We start from the raw sequence: 18,019 nt of genomic DNA, 5'->3' as shown, positions 1-18,019 counted from the left end.
GTGCATTTTGCGAGCCTTGCGGTATGCTCGCTCTCCCAGGGAGGTGGAGGTGGGGCTGGTGGTCTGGGTGTCCCCTCACTCTGACCCTGACGGCACTCAGCTCTGGTGGTTTTCTGAGTATCCCCTGAGCAGAGTAGCATGGGCTGAAACCAGGACAGTCTCTGGCGACCGTGCGGAGAAGTGATCCACTTGCCTTGCAGTAGTGTTCGGGAAGTAGATTTCAGCTGAGGGTTTACAACCATAACCTTTGGGCCTCCATGAAACAGCAACAGCAGGTGAGAAGGGGGCTGTTTTTCCGGAAAACATGGTGACTTTAGCGTTGGCATCCATGAGCTACAGGCCCTGCGAGGTTTGCTGTGTGGCCGTGGTGGGCAGCTGGGATAACAGGCCATAGGTAAGAGCCTGCTGTGTGGAGCAGGGGGTCCATGTGGGTGGTGGGCAGGCCTGAGAAATCTGGCGATGCTGCTGCCAAGGGCCTCTCTGTGGCACTGGCACAGCCTGTGAGCGACACATCCCTGCACCCTGCGCCCCCCCCCCCCCCATATTTAGCTTGGTTTCCAAAGAAAGTAACGCCAGTGGAGCGAGCTGTGTGTTTGCAGCTCTTCTGCCCCCAGTCATCACTTTTGAACTGGCAGGACAATTTCAGTTTGGAGTGGATGGAGGAGCAGAAATCTCTGCAGCGCTATGTTTGCAGGGGCTGCGCCTGATGGCCATGTAGCTGCCCTCCTGCGGGGTCTGAAGCACTGCTCAGCCTGTTGGCAGGGTCAGGAGGGAGCAGGGCTGGAGCTGACCAAGCTGTGGGACATTGCACTGTGATAACCCTGGCATGGTTGGGAAGTGCCGGTACCCTATTTTACAGAAGAAAGAAGTAACAGTGCAGAAGAAAGAAGTAACCGTGACGGTGACTTTCATTCATTCGTTAACGCTGTTGCTAATAGCAGAGCCCAGAAATGCTTTTCGGGATGAAGCAGTGTGGCTGCAGGGCACTGCTCCTGCTGCTCGCACTGCTCTCACTGCTCGCTACTTGCAGGCACTGCATGTCAGGAAGATGTCGATAGAAGGGCCGGGGGCTAGGGGGTGTGTGCTGCAAGTATTTCCTCCCACCGGGGAAAGCTGGAAGCAGAAATCTGTGTTTGTATTTATTTCTCTCTCAAAAAAGGGAAAAGGACACCTGAGCTCATAATTTGCAAAAGTTGGATGAGAAACCTGGAAGCTGCCGGGCCCTGCATCTTTAAAAGCAGTTAAATTCCTCTTCTCTGCACTAGGAGGCACCTTGAACCTTCCTCTTGGCCCCGAGCAGAGCCCATCTGCTTCCTATTACCTTCCTATAAAGCTGCCTCCCCAGCCAAAAAGCCAGGCTTTCAGGGAATTCTGTCTGCAGCCCCGATGTTGAAATTAGTAACAGTTGTCATCTGTTTTTCTTTTTTCTTTTCTCTTTTTGCTGTATTCCAGCTTGAATTTTGAATCCCCTTCCCCAGCCCCCACCTTCTTGCATGTTTTTGGTGTGGGAAGAGGTGACCTTGAAGCCACCACCGGCTCCAGCGGCATCGTCCCCTGCGTCCTTCGTCCCTGCCGCCGCCTCGCGCGGGCGGCCTGGCCCACGGGTTCACGCGGCGAAAGCCACCTTGGCGCAGGGAGCGGGGAGCGTTAGCCACTCGCGGGGCGTCTGCCAAGGACAACGAATTCCTCGGGAAGGAGCAAATCGGAAGCAGCCCAAGCGAGGGAGGCACGAGACCGAAGAGGTCACCCCATGCCCCAGGCCTCCCCACAGCCCCTCCATCCCAGCCCTTGGGAGCCCGGCATCCCGCTGCCCCCCGTGTGGACAGGGGCTCCTCAGGCTTCTCTGTGCCTGCTGGTCACTGCTACTCCAAAAGCAAAATCTGAAAACTGAGGTTATGAAAAACTTTATACGTATTGAGGCAGCCATGGAGCCCGCACTCCTCCAGCTCTCCCCTCCTTGTTAGGGGTCCTTCTCTTGCTGGTAGGGGTCTTGGAAGTGGAGCACCACTGGGAAGGGGCCATGTTTTCCTTGCTGTGTGCAGGGAGGGATCGAAGCCGGGCCCTTCCCCCAGCCTGGCTTACAGGAATTTTGCAGCTGTAATTCCTGACTTGTGCTGCTCCAAACATGCCTCCTTCCCCCAAGGTCAGGGCTGTGGGGTCTTGGTGCCTGCAGCTCCCTCCCAGCCCCTCTTCCAGGATGCCAAGGAGCCGGGACCGAAGGGGAAGGACAGAGGGGAGACAAGGGCACCAGCCATGACTGCTGCAGCTCGGGGTCGTGGAGAGGCAGAGGAAGGACGGGAAATAAAGGCAGCCTTGAGGAAGCCGGTTCAACAGCTGGAAAACAAGAAAAATTAGTAGTGTGAAGCCCAGGAGAAAATATACTTCAGCTGAGCGGCTTTCTGTCCGCAGACCTTGGAACCGTGACAGGATTTAAAAGCTGGAATCTCGAGCTTTAATAGATGCTGAAAAATGCTGACTTAGGAGAGGGCCGCAGCATGCTCGGCTTTCATTTCGCCTTCTCCCCTCCCCAGCTCCCTTCCCGCAGCCCTGCAGGGAGCAGGCACAGAGCAGCTTGCAGCATCCACAGCGCTTGGCCATGCGTTGCTGTGGCCCTGGCTCTGCCCTCTCTGCACTGCAGCTGGAGGGATGGAGCTACAGAGGATGCTGCCACCAGGTAGATGTGGCCTCATGGACCCACGGTGCTGATATTAGCACCTTGTGTTGGTGGTGGAAGAGGGCAGAAGAATTCCTGCCCAGCCCTCTCTCCTCCATTGCCTAATTCCCTGCTTACCTGTCACGGGTGAGCAGAGCAGCCTGAGACGAGATTTAGACCTTTTTTTTTTTCCCCCCGTCAGGCAATTTATTCTCATGACTGCTGATTGCATGTGCAGCCTTCATGGTTGCCATCATGCTGTTGTGTCTGGGCTTTGCGGAAACCAACCTGGCGAGTGGCACCAGATGTGACTGGGGAGACTGGCCTGAGGCCTCGCTGTTGGTCTTTGGCTGTTTTTAACTGTAGATGAACAGCTACAAATCTTAACATTTAAGGTATGGCATTCCAAATAGTTATTTAAAGGTGATTTAAATCCTCCCAGCATTTCTGTCTAGTAGGGAAAAATTCATTAACTAACTTCAATTATTGGGGCAGGAATCATCTTTCTGCTTTCTTCTTGTACCTCAGCTGTGTAGTCTCTGGCCTGTGATGGGTGTTATTCCAAGCCCCCACAGCATGTGTAACATTAACTGCATAGTAAAGATGGGAAAACAGAAGTAGAAATAAATTGCAGACTCCCCTGAGGACACAAGAAGGGGAGTGCAGCAGACCCAAGGAGGAACCAGGCTTTCTTGTCTTGTACTCTAGTTAGCCTTTGCTATTGAAAGCACAGAAGAGTAGAGCAAGGCAAGGGTTAATGACATTATTCCAAGTGTTTCCTTACTGAGTTGAGGACCACAGGCATATTGACACCTTTGCAAAGAGCACCATCTTCCCAGCAGCTCAGGAGCATCTGTCCTGCCTTTCCCTGCCCAGCTCCAGCACCCTCTGCTGCTGTGCAAGTCGTAGCTGCATCACCACTCTGGAATCAGACTTCAGTAGGTATTTATCTGTCGCCTTTGCAGGAGTGTTTGCGTTTTGCTGCAGAGCTGCTCTCGAGCAAAGCATCACTGTTCAGATATTTGGGATTCTCCAGGCAGTAGTTAGGTATGTGCCATATTCATTGCATACGTCATCTAATCGCTGGATAGAAATAAAACCCACAGGCTTTATGCAACTCTCCAGCACTATATGAGTTTTGTGTAATTGCCTCAGACTGAGTGGAAATTATCTGCAAGCCAAAAATCTTTCACTGAAGCAATTAGGGAATAATTTTAAAAAACAAATACAATTGGAATCTCACAATCCATTTGTGGATAGAGCTGAGGGTAAGGGTGAGTTCACTGAATGGGTCCTTTGTTTTCTATCACTTTTTTAGGTTTAGCCATTACACTTTGAGAGCAAGTGCTCTTCTCTCAGTGCAGTGACAGTCATTAAACTGTATTTTAAAGCCAAGGAAACCGGAGGAGAGAGGATTTCTAGGTTGCTGCTCACTACCACCCTCGTCATACTTTTATTTCATGCTCTCCTTTAAGAGATCAGGTAACTGAGACCAGGTCACTCTTTGGTCTGTGCTTCCTTGTGGGTGTTGCCACAGGACAAAGGGTTCCCATTTGTTCTGAGTTTCTTTCCTCAGGTGTAAGATACATACCAGCTCTTTAGTGCTGCTGTCAGAGCGGTGTGGGGGCTGCACTGGGAGCAGTTCGCCCCCGGGAGAGCACCTGGGTGTGCAGTGGCCCCGTAGCAGGGTAATGTGGCTATCCAGTGCTGTGAGCTGATGTGGTTAATTGTATTAGCATTGTTATCCCATCCTTTTTTCCCCTTTTCCTTTCTTCCCACCTCACTCTTTGCTTCTCTAAGATCAGGCTTTGCTCATTCACCCCGCACATAGTTTTCTCCCCTGTGTCCTTCTCCATCTTTTGTTCCCATCTCCCATTCACTCATCCCCACCATCTCCTTCACAGGGGCAATGCCACCAAGAGCCTGTGGTTCAAATTAGCCCATGCTGGCTCCACTGCGCTGGCCCGGGCTCAGCACCCTGCAAAGACACCATCGGCCTTGCTGCTTTGGGGAGAGCACAGAGCAGCCGAGGATGCCTGCGGAGGGACCGAGGACTCCTGTCTCTACATAAGCGGCGCCTGAGGGAGAGACATGTTGGGACAGTGCCGTTTCAGCTGGCACAATACTCCCTGCACTGAGACAAGCATCACTAACCATGGCAATAGCTTGGAGGCTTCTCACATGGACTGTCATCTTCATTGCAGCTGTGTGCAACTTTCCCGGTTACACGTTCCAGTCACAAGGTAGGGATCGTCGTGGGGAGGGGAGCTGGATCCACCCGCTGCTGCTGGCCCAAACCCTAATGCTTGGCCCCAGGGGAGGTATTAGGGTAATGTCATGCTGAGGAGTAGGTGGAGACACCTCGAACTCTGCTCTGCTCGCCAGTGCTGCAGCAGACCTCCTCCTGCTGAATTTGCAGGTGTTTTCCATTGACCTCCGAGGAAAGGATGTGTTTTGCTCTCAGATGTTACCCTCCTTGACTTTTTGCAGAATTCAGAGCAGTAGGGTCTGTGCAAGATGAGAGCCACATACAGGCTTAGAAAGCAAAGGAGATGTGGTAGCAATAGAGGAAGCTTCCCTTCCACTCGGGTGGAGCGGCGCATCCTCAGATGAATAGAGGCTTTGTTAGGGGGAAGGCTGCGTGTGTGCAGCCAGCCGGTGCACTTACAAACAGCCCTCTGCGCGTGCAGGGATTGAGGTCTCTGCTGGAGCACACAAATACTCTGCACAGCTGGGTACGGACAGACGTGTGCTGCTGGAGGAGCGGGTTTAGTTTGTACCCACGTTTCTGTAAGCGCTACCATCAGCAAATGCTCAAACCTGCTCTGTACCTGTCTTGTATGGCTGTGTGTTTCTAATGGCCTTGTGTTTAAATACCGAGCCACACATGCAAGTGATTGCAAGGAAAGCAGAATGTGGGGCTCTTGTACTTAGATTTGTGCCTTTGTACATGATTTTATTCCAGGTTAGGAGTGAAGGGACTGGAAAATGAAGTGGGCCACCTTGTACTCAGCCTGGAGTACAAATACAGCACAGTCAGGTAACACAGGGTAGTTGAATTGCTTAATACTACTAATTTGCTTTCATGGCCATTTCTTAAGAGGCAATATGAACACTCCCATCAGGTGCCAGAGGTAAGAAGAGCGAGCTCCAAAGTCAGACTTATCTGTGCGAGGTGTTACAAACTCAGTAGCATACTTAACGCAGCCATAATCCTGAAATACCACATGTGCCTGGGTTAATTGCAGCAGGGCCGAAGTCCACAATATACCTGGGTTGTTGAGTAGTGCAGCACCATAGGGGCTGTAGTTCTGATGGCCGTGGGTTATCTTGTGAAGCAGAACTGGGAAGAGGAACAAAGGCACCAAAAGTCACACACTGTCCTGGGTCTGAGTACCATCTCCATTGCTAGACACGGGGCACCACTGTAGTGCAGCTTGTGCTGGGGGAAACGAGAGGCAGTCAGACAGAGAGCTGCGTGCTGTGCAGGCACTGTGCAACGTGCGAGGTTATACAGGCAGATTTTCTTGAATCTGAAACAAACACAGTTTCTGGTCCTTTTCGCCAAAGCCTCTGGCAATGCCTGGGGTGACTGTTCTGGGCCTCCCGCGTCTGTCAGTTCACACCTCCCTCCATCTGCAGCACCGCGTTTGCAGCGCAGTGACGCTCTGATGAGGATTTCACTGCCAGATCGCCTCCATCCTGACTCACAGCAGCTGAAATGCTCCCTCACTCATGAGTCCCCACACCATTTGCTAATACACCTTGGTCTAAACCCAAGGGCTCACTGAAATGACAGTTAATGCATTTGTGCTTTCCCAGATGCATTGGTCTGGGGGATGAGTCTCAGCCCGTGATGTTGCTGGGAGCCTGGTGCTGTGGGAGCACCGAGCCAGGGACTGCAGCCTGTCCCCTCTCCAGTCAGGCTGCCCCATGGGCCCCGCTTGCTGTCAGAGTGCTTTTTTAGGCTCCCTGCATCCGGCATGGTTGGCGTCAGGCCGTTGATGTTACTCAACACTTCTCTTCACCACGCTGCTGAGATAGTAAGTACATAATCCTCACAACACCCTTTGAAGAGGGTGAAACCTTGTTATCTCCTCTTAGCAGTTGGAGGCATGGAGAATAAAGGCCAGTGTTTTCAACAAGCCACTGATTTTGACGAAGGACCATGTGGAAGAGGATTCATGTGCCCCCTGTGCACAACTCCAGATCAGTGTACTTGTTTTATGCAGGAAAAAGATTAAGGTATCATAATCATAAGCTATAATTATGTTTGTGGGAAACAGCAGCCCAGCATTGAAGGCCTCTTCAAGCCAGCAGAGATGTAACAAGATTCAGATGTAACGTGTACACTCAGGCTGCAGTTTTTAACAGTGCAGGGAGCAGCAGCTGAAGCAATTGACCAAGGATTCAGCACATGCTCGCCATTGCTGAATGGTTTTTAATCAAAACGAATTTTTCTTCTAGTACCTTAGTTTAACTATAGTGATAGATTAGACATTCCCTGTTTTATGGAACGCTGAGGCTAATCTCGCTGCTCCCAGCTCACATGTAAACCAACGGTCCCTTGGAGGATGTAGTGACTGCCACAATGCCAGGGCAGCCTGAAGCTGTGGGATCCCATAGCGTTTTCCATAGCCATCCCTTAGGAATCGTGTCTGGGCTGCAGCTGGGGCTCCTCTTTGGTGACGGGACCAGAGCAAACATCTGCTTCCTTTTCATCCTTTAAGCAGCTCAGTAATGAGAGAGGCAATGGTGAATGTACAAGGAGGGAACAAAATCCTCCCTCCTCCACTTTCACCTTCCCTCTCTTGCTTTTGGTCAGCTTAGCCCTCTGCCTCCCCTGTGCCCTTTCTCTTCCTCTGCCATCCCTGCCCCTGCTGACGTGTGCTCCCTTTCTACAAAAATGGGGCAGCAAAGTACCTGTTCCCACACCCCACCCCTCCTGCTTCCCAGCTTTCTCCCTTGCCCTCTCCTGGGAGGTTTGTGGTGCTTCGGGGTGCCGAGTGTCCCGCACAGCCATGGGCAGGTTTTCCTGGAGAAGGGCTTTTTATAGCATCTCTTCTGAAGCAGCTTGACAGCTCTCTGGAAACACCAGTTTGCTTATCACCAGTGAAAACCCTTCTGATACAGTGGATGCAGTACTGCACGTTTCAGGCCAAGATCTATTAATACAGCATGAAGTGGCTGAAAGGTCAGAGGGCACATGGTGGCTTTTCTGGAAGGAAGGAAGGGCCAAGCAGTGCCGCTCTTGCTATTGGGGGCTCCTAGTGTGGTCTGCAATGTGGGGAGCATGACCAAGGCAGGGCTGGGCAAATGAGGAAATTAGGGAACATCTGTGATATTGAATGGAGTACACAGCGTTAGGGAGTTAAAGAGATCCTAATTTTTAGAGCCTAATATAACGTTTTACATTTTTAGAGAGGAAGGAGCCAGCTCTAACACTGGATGAGGACACTGGCCTCTTTCTTGCATTGAAAGTCTCTCTCCATTATTTTTTTCCATTTGTGGCATTCCCACTCTAAAGCATGACTTCCTAAAACGCTGATGTGATGCAGGGCACTGTTCTTAAATCTTTCCTCCTTGTGCCTCAGTTTTGAGAGTGACATCTGTGAGGGGATGCACAGTGACCAGCACTACAGCAAAAGCAGGTTCTCACACACAACCTCACTCCCAGGCTCTGGACACTTTTTTCACCTGGATGTACCTTGCAGGTCAGGATCAGCCAAGGGTCCCAGGCCCTTTCTGGCCAGTGCATGTACAGACCTCCTTCCGATTCACTATTTTGCAAGCCCATATGGACTGCAGAGAGGGAAAAAGAAAAACAAGACGCTTCCGATAGCAAATTTTTCCAAGCCTGAGGTCATTGCTTAAGTGCAAATAGTCACTCTTGTTTGCCCGGCCACATCACACACGAGGCGGTGTGATGCAGGAGAAGCTGAAGCACAGGAAGTTAAAAAACTAATAATTATTTCTGGCTTGTTGAGGTGAGGGAGAGGTGCCAGAAGTGCTTATGGTTTGGAAGGATGGGAGCTAACCCCTAAACCCAGCTGGTGGGAAGGACTGTCCCATTACCAGTGGCCAAGGAAACCACTCTGTCAGGCTCCCACACTGGAAAACACACTAGAGAAAAAGGAAACTTTCCAGTGCTGCCATGTGGTAAGAGTGTAATTTGGAGTCCAAATTTATGATGGCTGGGAAGGCTTTGAAGATGGGTGCTGTGGAGCCAGGCGAAACACAGCCACCCTGGAGTAGCCTGTCCTCTCCTGTTTGCTTAGGAAACAACTACAAATAGGATGCAGAAAGCACAGTAAGAATCTTCCAGATTGCCCTGAAAATGGGGCAAATCCTCTCCCACTCCATGAGCAAACCTCCAGCCATCAGGGGTTTGGAAGAACACACTGTGATGGGGGGAGCAATCCTGTCCAGTGGGTGGTTTTTTTCCATCTTCTCCTCTGGTACTGAAGGCTGTCAGAGACAGCTAGACCTCTGGTCAGATCCGATCTGGCAGTCCCTGTGACGTTTTGCTTGGAAAGAGAAATTTCTGTCGAGGTTCCAGAGTGCCAATTTCTTTGACAGCCAAAAGTGTTGTGTTACCGTGTGAGTGCAGGCAGACATTTTGGACAGTGACCTTGTCAGAGCACATTTCCTAAGTGGTAGGAGACAGGTTTAAAAACCCAAGAGAAGGTGCTAAGCCAGGCTGATACGATAAAACACCAAGCTGGTGAGCTGGGAAGGCAGGATGGTGTCGTAGATAAAAGACCTGTCTGGGGAGTGGGGCTGTCTAACTTCTTTCCTTGCTGCCTTTTCAGCACAGCTGGGGAATTCTGGTTACCCTCCTTCTTGATTGCAAGACTGGCATTGCAAGGGCATCATCTTTGTGCCTCTTAAGAGGATACCCAGTAGCTAATACACTCGTGCAGCTGTGATCAGGGAGGCTGGTATGGTGCTGTTATTATGCGAGTTATCAAAGCTGTTAGCAGGTCCATGTGGCAGCTGTAGATGTTCTGAAGAACCCCACTGTTCCTTAGTGAGACTGTCTTCTCCCGAGACATTGTTGCCCCAAGGCTCATTCTGGCTCGTTTTGAAGAGACCTTATTGCTAGCTTTGTTACTGAGGGGATCCAGGTTAAAATAACCCTCCAGAGCACAGTGTGACTGTGCACAACCTGGAGTGTCTCTGCCCAGTGGAGATGGAGAGGTGGGGGATAGTCCAGGTGCAGTGCCAGAATCTGGGTGTCCTGAAAGGCCCCCTGGACCAGTGTTTCTCTCCGTCACCTGCAGAGGAAGAAGGTGACGCTCCACAGGCCCAAGGCCTATTGCAGCCCCACGGCTCTGTAGGCTGAAGGCCTTTGGGAATATGGACGGATCCTGCAGCCTGGGCAGAGCGGACTCCTCTGTCAGGACCCTGTCCCTCCACCTTGCACTGGCTGTGGCTTAGTTGTGGCTCCGTGCAGAAGTCACTGGGCATTTGACTTTCTCTGCAGTATGTCATTCATCCTGTGTTTGCTTTCCCTCCCCAGAGGAGTTCCTCTCCAGCCTCGATCACTATGAAATTGCGTTCCCCATCCAAGTGGACCAAAACGGGGACTTCCTCACCTTTGATGTGAGAAGCCAGCTAAAGCAACGTCCTCGGCGCAGTCTGGGCTCCTTGGCCTACGAGCCATCTGAGCAGCAGGTTTTCTACAAAGTCTCTGCCCACCGAACCCAGTTCCTCCTCAACCTGACGCTGCACTCCAACCTGCTGGCTGAGCACTTCACTGTCGAATACTGGAAGCGAGATGGTGTGGACTGGCAACATGATTTCCACGAAGACTGCCACTACGCAGGCCACTTGCAGGATCAGTACCTGAACTCAAAGGTCGCCATCAGCAACTGCAATGGTCTGGTGAGTCTCTTTATTTTGCCCAGCCAAGGGTGATACTAACAGCTGGAGCTGCCTGTAAGGCAGAGCTGATCGCAGCCTCTTTGATCTTTGCTGTAGAAGTGCGATCTGGTTTGGTCCCAGCAGGTGGGTCCATGGTGGTGGGAAAGGCATGGGATTGGTGTCGAGCTGCAATATAGCACACTGGCATCAAAAGTCAGCTGAGGGTGAAGAAGGCCACATCTCTTCATCACGTCTGTAGAGGTTCCTGATCCGTATTTCATTTGTAGCCCAGTTTCTACCAGTCATTGGGCATTTTTCCATTGATTTTAATAATCCAGGCTCTAGACCATTCTGGCTCTCACAGAACTCTCCCCTTCACTTCCAACAGCAACAGCAAAAGATGTATTTTGCATGTGCTGGTGAGGAAGAAGTGCAGGAGGGAAGGAATTTCACAGCACAACTTGGAATGTCAAAAGTGCATTCAGATCCTTACAATTGCAGATACGTTCCTGGGGTTCCCAGGCACTTCTGTCCAGATTTCAGGAGCTAAAAATGTGACTTCTGGGGGAAGAACTGAAAGCATCAGAACAAGAAAAAAGAACATCAAGAGGGGACAAGATGGCATTCATAAAAAACAGCAAAGCTGCAGCAAAGAGGGTGGGAATGATTGATTTTGTGTGTCCTGACAGCTGGGACTAGACATCATGGTCTTAAACATCACCGAGAAAGCTTAATGATAGACATCAGTGGTGAGGTTAGCAGAGCTCTGGACTAGATTGCTTGGAGAGTACGTAGCCCTTACATCACTTAAGATCTTTAAGAATAGGCCAGACAGATGCCTCTCAAAAATACTCCAGGTATGATTCTTTAATCAATGGGAATAGACTAAGGACTTCAATCCTTATTTTTCTGTGATTTTCTGATATTTCTGGCTCACAAAGCACATTTCATGACCTGCCAGATGGAAGGATGCAGCAAACATGCCCTGTTAGCAAATCCCAAGGATGATGGCTCCCTTGGAGGGGGTAACGTAGAAAAAGGCCAGAAACATATTTATGCTACAGCCCCACCTCTTAGCAGTGTTCTGGCAGTGTGGAAGAGCTTCCAAATGGCAACGAATTCACATTTGATTTATTGCTAAATTGCACTGCCAGAACAGTGCTGTGGGTTATTAACAGAAATGAGAATCTGATTCATTATATCATAGAGTCTAATGTTTCTATCTCACAGCCAAAAATCAGAGCTGGATAAACTCTTGGTTCCCTAGTTAGCCCTTCGTTTAGATATGGGAACTCTGTTCAAGTCCTAGACAATTTACTGGTGTTCACAAAAGCATTGAAGGGTGAGCTGGATGTTGCTGGCTCAGAATAGATCTGGCATTAGGCTACCTTCCCACTTCAGAGGGCAGCAAGTCCAGGGCAAGCAGTGGCCCAGCAGCACTTGTACTGGGATAATTTAGTCCACAGGCTGTGTTTGGCTCTGGAGAGATACCAGGGGCTGTCAGGAGGAGAATGCAGCCAGGCACAAAGAGGGATGGAGGGTCATCCAACAGCCTGTCCTTGTCCTGAACTCTGTCCTTCTGCCCTCAAGAGCTACGGACATCAGCAAGGAGCGGGGAGGAGGACTTCTGGGTTAGTGAGGATGATGGGGTCAGAGGACATTTCGGACAAGAGGAGTCTGGTATCTTTTTAAGCTGGCAGAGTCGTGGCTGTACTTGCCACTGGAGCAGACCTGTTGCAGAGCTCTAGTTGATCAGTAACAGCTGATCCACTCATGCCATCCCTCAGCCACAGCATGCTCCCTTCCAGGCAGGCATCAGTCTGCTTTGGAGGGGTCAGGTGGGGATAGAAGAGGGTCTCCTGTTGCTGTGGTCTCAAGGTTGAGGTTTGTGCTGACACATGCTAAGGGGGGACTGCACACGATGGCCCACATTTGTGCAGGCCTGACTAATGATGCAAAGTGGGTTGTGTATTGCGTTGTTGAATGGGCACAGCAGGGACCTGATGCTGATTATGGGGTGAGCTGTGCACGAGGAGGAGGGAAAGGGACAATCGTATCCACAGAAGCATCCACTACAAAGCTGTGAAAACAGGTAACAAGCCCCAAAGCCATCCTTCTGTCTTCAGACTCCCACGTCCCTAAGCACTTTCTGTATCTGCAAGGTGTAGTGCTGTAAACAGCTTTGTTTTCAACCACCCATGACATAATTCTCACCTTATGGCACCCCAGCTTTGAGCTGCCCATATCTGGGCATGTTCCCGTTGACTCAGCTTCCTGGCCACACACGCTGTCACCCTGGCCTGCGGGCAGGCAGGCAGCATGGCTTACCCCACACATCTCCTGTGGAGAGCACACTGTGCTGCGCCTCAGCAAAGTCACCCAGGCTTAAGTTGTCAGAAGCAAAGGGCAAAAGGGTCCATTTTCCAAAACGCACAGAGCTGTGAGCTGCCAGCAGGGCCAAGCACAAAGCAGCTGGAGGCTGCAGGAAGCAGCCCAGGCAGCTTTGCCACAGCCTGGCCCAGCCCTGGAATCCCTGTCTTAGGCAAAGCCGTGTTTCATCCTACTGGCTGCATGAGGTCCCGAGGACCTGTGTCCTGCCATCAAAAAAAATCAGTAAGGAGAAAACAACTGTAGGAGAGAAATGCCACTCTCCTACCTCTTGTGTCAGAACTCATCAAAGGCCAGGTTAAAGGCCAGGTTTTCAACTCTGAGTGTCTGTGCTGAGATTGGGCTTTCACCTGAAAAGCCCTCCTGAAGTCAACATGAACGTTAGTGCTTGGAGAAGGTGGATGGCCCCGCTGCTGAGGCTAACATCGAGCTGCTCGTGTGTATGTACAAGGAGGTGCAAGAGCTGGATTGCATGTGTGGCTGTGCTTTTCTTAAGTGTGGTTATAAGCTAATAACATAAACCATCCTTGCTCTGCAGATGACCTGGGTGAATCATAGACAGGATATCCAGTTGAGCTCCCCCACAAACCACAGGGATCTCTCTAAGGGCTTCTCGCCTCCCCCCTTCAACAGGCTTGTGTCACGTCCAGCGCCCGGACCTCAGAGCTCTGTCTTTGGGGTCAGCGACGGGGCAGTTTTTAGATTCCTGCAATGGCCGAGCTTCATGCCAGGCAAGCAGTGGAGCCTCCTGCCTCTCACGCTCTGCAGAGGCTCTGGGTTTAAGGAAGAATGACCCTTTTCTATCAGTACATGGGTTTGGGGCAGGACGTGCTCTCCCCTCCTGCTGCTCTGCCCCAAGCCAGTGGTGACCTCCTTCTCCCCGTCCCACAAAGCCGGCAGCCAGCTGGCTTCGCAGGCCGACACTCGGCTTTCCGCCGGAGCCCTCGCCAGGCTAACCTCACAGTACCTCGCTTGTGTTTGAAAAGGTGGAGCTGAGCCAAGAGCAACAGAGCCTGGTGCAGGAGGAAATCCCCCGGCACTCTGGAGATGGGGACTTCGCAGTGCACACACTGCCTCGATTCAGCTCTCATGGCAGGGAGGGAGAGGGGGAGAGACCTATTGCAGAGGCAGCATCCACCCTAGAGAGGCTCTCCCCCACGAACGCCCAGCAGTAATGCTGTTACGCAGGTGGTGCCTTCAACGCAAAGACCTCAAGATGTTTTAGAGACCTGCTTCCCCGCTCCCCATCTTGGCAGATCAGGGCTCCCGTCCCTCTTGCATAGAGGGGAGCTGGTGAAGTGCTGTGATAACCAAAGGACAACACCGGTGCAGAGCTGATGGCAGAACAGAGGTGTCCCTCCACCCAGAGCTATGCTTGCACACGGGGAGGAGTGGGAGGACAGCCAGGTAATATGGGTCTTAGACTTTTGGGATACTTCTCATCCTGCTTGAGCAATGTCAGGCATGTTTCTGTGTCTCGGTTGCTTGCTGGTAAAGGTCAGCTGATAGCACACCCACGTTTCTTGCAGTCAGGTGGGATTCAGTGCCAGGGGTTGTTACAGCAATGGAGGTTCTACTTGTGTCATGTTGGGCTGCCAGAAAGTTGGGTTGCTCAGACCTTCTAAGAGGGAAGGCTTGCTGCAAAGGAGAGATCTTGCAAACACCTGGTGGGTTTGGCTGCTTATCCTGCTGGGGTCTGCTTCTGCCCCATTGTCACTGTCGCATAAGTGTGTCCACTTGTAGAGAGCAAAGTCTGGGCTCACAGCTGAGTTTCATTCAGCCAAAGAATAAAATAAGGGAGAAAACCAAAAAACAAGGGAGCAGAAATAAGATCATCTGGCTGAGGTGGCCAGTCAGAGGTATAAAAGGGGCAGTGGTGCACAACCCAGGTTTTATGCTGCAGAGAAAGGTTGTGGCTCCTGCTGGCTGCCTGACCTAACTGGACTTCAGATTTTAAAGATCCAATGTGTTTCTCAAAAGCCTCTGAGCATTGAGACTTCTCTGCAGCTCTGTGCCTGAGTTTCACAGCTGGTGGTAGTGGTCCTGAGCTGCTTTTGAAGGTTCTTCAGTGAGGCTGGAAAGTATAGGAGTTAGATCTCACTGCTGAGCTGTGCTATTTGAAGGTATGGTATTTAGGATCCCACAGACAGCTCTTAATTAGACTGAGTGGGTGGAATAGGAAACAAGTCATTCATAATTTTGCAAGGAAAGACTGTGATTTCAAGAGGACTTTTAGTGAACACAGATGACCCAAGGCATCCACGACCATCTGGTTCAGTTTTCTCTGGTCTGTAGGTTCATTTAGTTCAGTGATTGTGCGTAAATGAAGGATTCCTTCACATTCTCAAAAGTATTTGTCAGTCCCCAGAAATGCGGTGGTTAGTCATCAGAAAGCTCATTACAAGAAGCCACTGGTATGTCACCCAGTTCTCTCTCTGCCTCTTTTTATTGCCTTCCGTCTCTTTCCTTCTGCAGCATGGAGTGATTGTCGCAGATGAGGAGGAATATTTCATTGAACCGCTGAGCCCAGGAGCCAATGTCAGCACAGGGAGCGAGGGCAAGGGCAGCCCCCACGTCGTGTACAAGCGATCGTCTCTCCAGTACCCACACATGGACGCAGCCTGCGGCGTGCTAGGTATCTGTACCCACCAACACATCCTCTATCCATGCCAGTGCCAGCTGGGAAAGTTCTGGGAGACCTTTGAAGGTCCACACTGCTCTTTATGGCAAAGAACCAAATTTATCTCTGGCATTCAAGGAAGTTTTCTGTATCTACTTTTACCCATGCTTTGTGGTGGCCATTTCTTTGGAAAGCTCTTGTACTCTCTTCTTCGCAGCAGGGCTTTTAAATTTGTAAACAGAGCATGGAATAGAAGAGAAATAACTGCCTCTTATTGTTCTTATGAAAAATCTTCCAGAATTGGCCAATTTACAGGGTATTGAGAAATCGTAACTTGCGCATGCTCAGCAGAGACTTGTCTGGGTTAGTCACTGGAAGTTGTGTCCGCATTGAGATACATCTGCTGCTGTTAGAGACTAGGTAGGAAGATGCCTTGTAGGGTGGGATGTGGGATCTGATTAGTCACAGTGGGCCCTGGGAGACATGTATAGAGAATGGCAATTGCACATCTACCCTATTTCTACACTTACAAGCCTTTGACTTCCTAATGAACTCACAGAGGTCTGCCCTGGCCTCTCCCCACATGCTTGTGCCCTTCCTGCCCTTGCTAGCAGGCAGTCAGTGTCCTAGAGCCTTGCTGAAATCCACAGCCCTTGTGAATGTGCAGAGATTTTCCATCTACCCAAAATGTTGCATGCAGACAGGATAATGCTCCCTCAGTTTACGGAAGCTTCCCCTGACTCCGTAAGGATGAGAGGAGATGCCATCCCTGCAAAGAGACCAGCTCACATTTTACGGATTAGAGTTTGTGGGTACTGTTCCCGGTTGGTCCTGGCAGGTTTGTGTGTTGCTTCAGGGTGTTCATTCAGTGCCCCAGTGGTGACACTTAACCAAATGAGGAGGCACTGCTGGAAGGGATGGAGCCTCTGGGGACACTGGGGCACTGCCAGCCTGCTCTGCATGTCCCCAGACTTAACAGCATCTCTGGGGACAACCTGTGCTTCCCTGGCCCAGTTCCTCCCATCCCAGCTCCCAAAGTCATGTTGGACAAAGCGCCAGCAGACTCCCCTTCTGCTGACTCTTTGCCACATTCCCCAGCTTCCAGACAAAAGTTAGCCTGTTCCTAATTGCTTCTTGGAAGGCAGCGACCATGCACTGGGAGCTGCAGGCCAAATACAGTTCAGAGCAATCATGGTGCAGCTGGCCTCAGCAAAGCTGCCCCATCCCCTTGCCCCACAGGCTGGACCCATCCTGATCTGTCTGGTGCAGCTGGGCCCCGAGCACCCCTCAAGCTCCCTCTGATCAGCCGGGGGGGCTGGAGCTGGTGGGCTGTGGGGCTGCCTGTGATCTGCCCATCTTCCCAGTTCTGCTGCATGTGTCATGATCCAGCTCTAGAGCAGAGGAGGGGGGTTTGACCAGCTTTCCTGACAGGGCGGGAGAGTGGTTGTCATCTCCCAGTCAGCTTTCCTGCCCTGTGGTGGTCCCTGGACTGGGGTTTTTGGAGCTGGTGGCCCTGCTGGGGACAGCTCTAGGGTCAGGTCAGTAGCACTTGAAGCCTGGAGCAAAGTCCTACAAACCTGCTGTTGCTGCTGCTTTGGAGGCTGCAGCCATTTCTGTGGAGAAAAAGCCAAGTCCTAAATTCAGGTCCTGGCAGGAAAAGGAAAAAGGAAATGATCTGCAATGGCTTTATTTTCAGATGATGTCTGTGTAGTTTCTAAATCCACACCACTCTTCCCTGTGACAGAGGCGAGAGCAGGGCCTCGCACGCGGAGGCAGTGAAGCACGTGGGGCTGCTGCAGCAGAACGGGTGCATGCCTCTGCGTGCAGCACCCGGGCAGGAGGGCCAGCGGGATGCCAGCAGGGCCGGCAGGAGCGCAGGGACATCCCTGGGCTGCAGCAGGAATTGCTAAACAGATCCAGCCGATGGCAATGGGGGCATGTGCTAGGTCCATGTGTGGTGCATAAAGAGCCTCGTGACGGCCTTTCCTTCCCTGAAACCAAGCTCATGCTGCACACCCCTGACCTCTCCATGTTGTTGAATTGCTGCTGGAGGGCAACAGAAAAATCTTTTTCCCCTCTCAGATGAGAAGCCGTGGAAAGGGAGACACTGGTGGCTGCGGACACTGAAGCCCTCCCCTCTGAAGCCGTCGGGCAACCACAGCCAGCGAGGCCAGCTACCCCTGAAGAGATCTGTCAGCACCGAGCGCTATGTGGAGACCCTGGTGGTGGCTGACAAAATGATGGTGGGGTATCACGGGCGACGGGACATAGAGCAGTACATCCTGGCCATCATGAATATTGTAAGTGTTATAACCACATCATGAGCCTTGGGGGACCCCAGGGGCTCACACACCCAGCAGCAGAGAGCAGGCGGGAATAAGTCCTGTTCGTCACCCCGAATGTTTGGGTTTGGCAGAGGGTGCCGTGTGCTTTTCCTCCAAGAAGACAAGTGGGATGGGAATGCAGTGGGGTAATCAGATCTGTTGCAAGAT

The 18,019-nt window shown here is 51.4% G+C and overlaps 1 protein-coding gene across 1 annotated transcript in view; it reads left to right on the top strand.

The window, feature by feature from the left end:
* The window catches only part of ADAMTS10 (ADAM metallopeptidase with thrombospondin type 1 motif 10), a 58,531-nt gene that overhangs the window by 8,221 nt on the left and 32,291 nt on the right, over positions 1-18,019 (top strand). Inside the window, exons 2-5 of the mRNA XM_056337600.1 lie at positions 4,558-4,896; positions 10,176-10,540; positions 15,383-15,542; positions 17,610-17,827. Of these exons, the coding sequence (XP_056193575.1) occupies positions 4,809-4,896; positions 10,176-10,540; positions 15,383-15,542; positions 17,610-17,827 (831 nt within the window). The 5' untranslated portion in view covers positions 4,558-4,808. The remainder of the gene's footprint in view (positions 1-4,557; positions 4,897-10,175; positions 10,541-15,382; positions 15,543-17,609; positions 17,828-18,019) is intronic.

This window comes from Falco biarmicus, chromosome 4 (assembly GCF_023638135.1).
Source record: "Falco biarmicus isolate bFalBia1 chromosome 4, bFalBia1.pri, whole genome shotgun sequence".
Classification (NCBI taxonomy): domain Eukaryota; kingdom Metazoa; phylum Chordata; class Aves; order Falconiformes; family Falconidae; genus Falco; species Falco biarmicus.
This window is presented reverse-complemented; position numbering and strand designations above follow the sequence as displayed.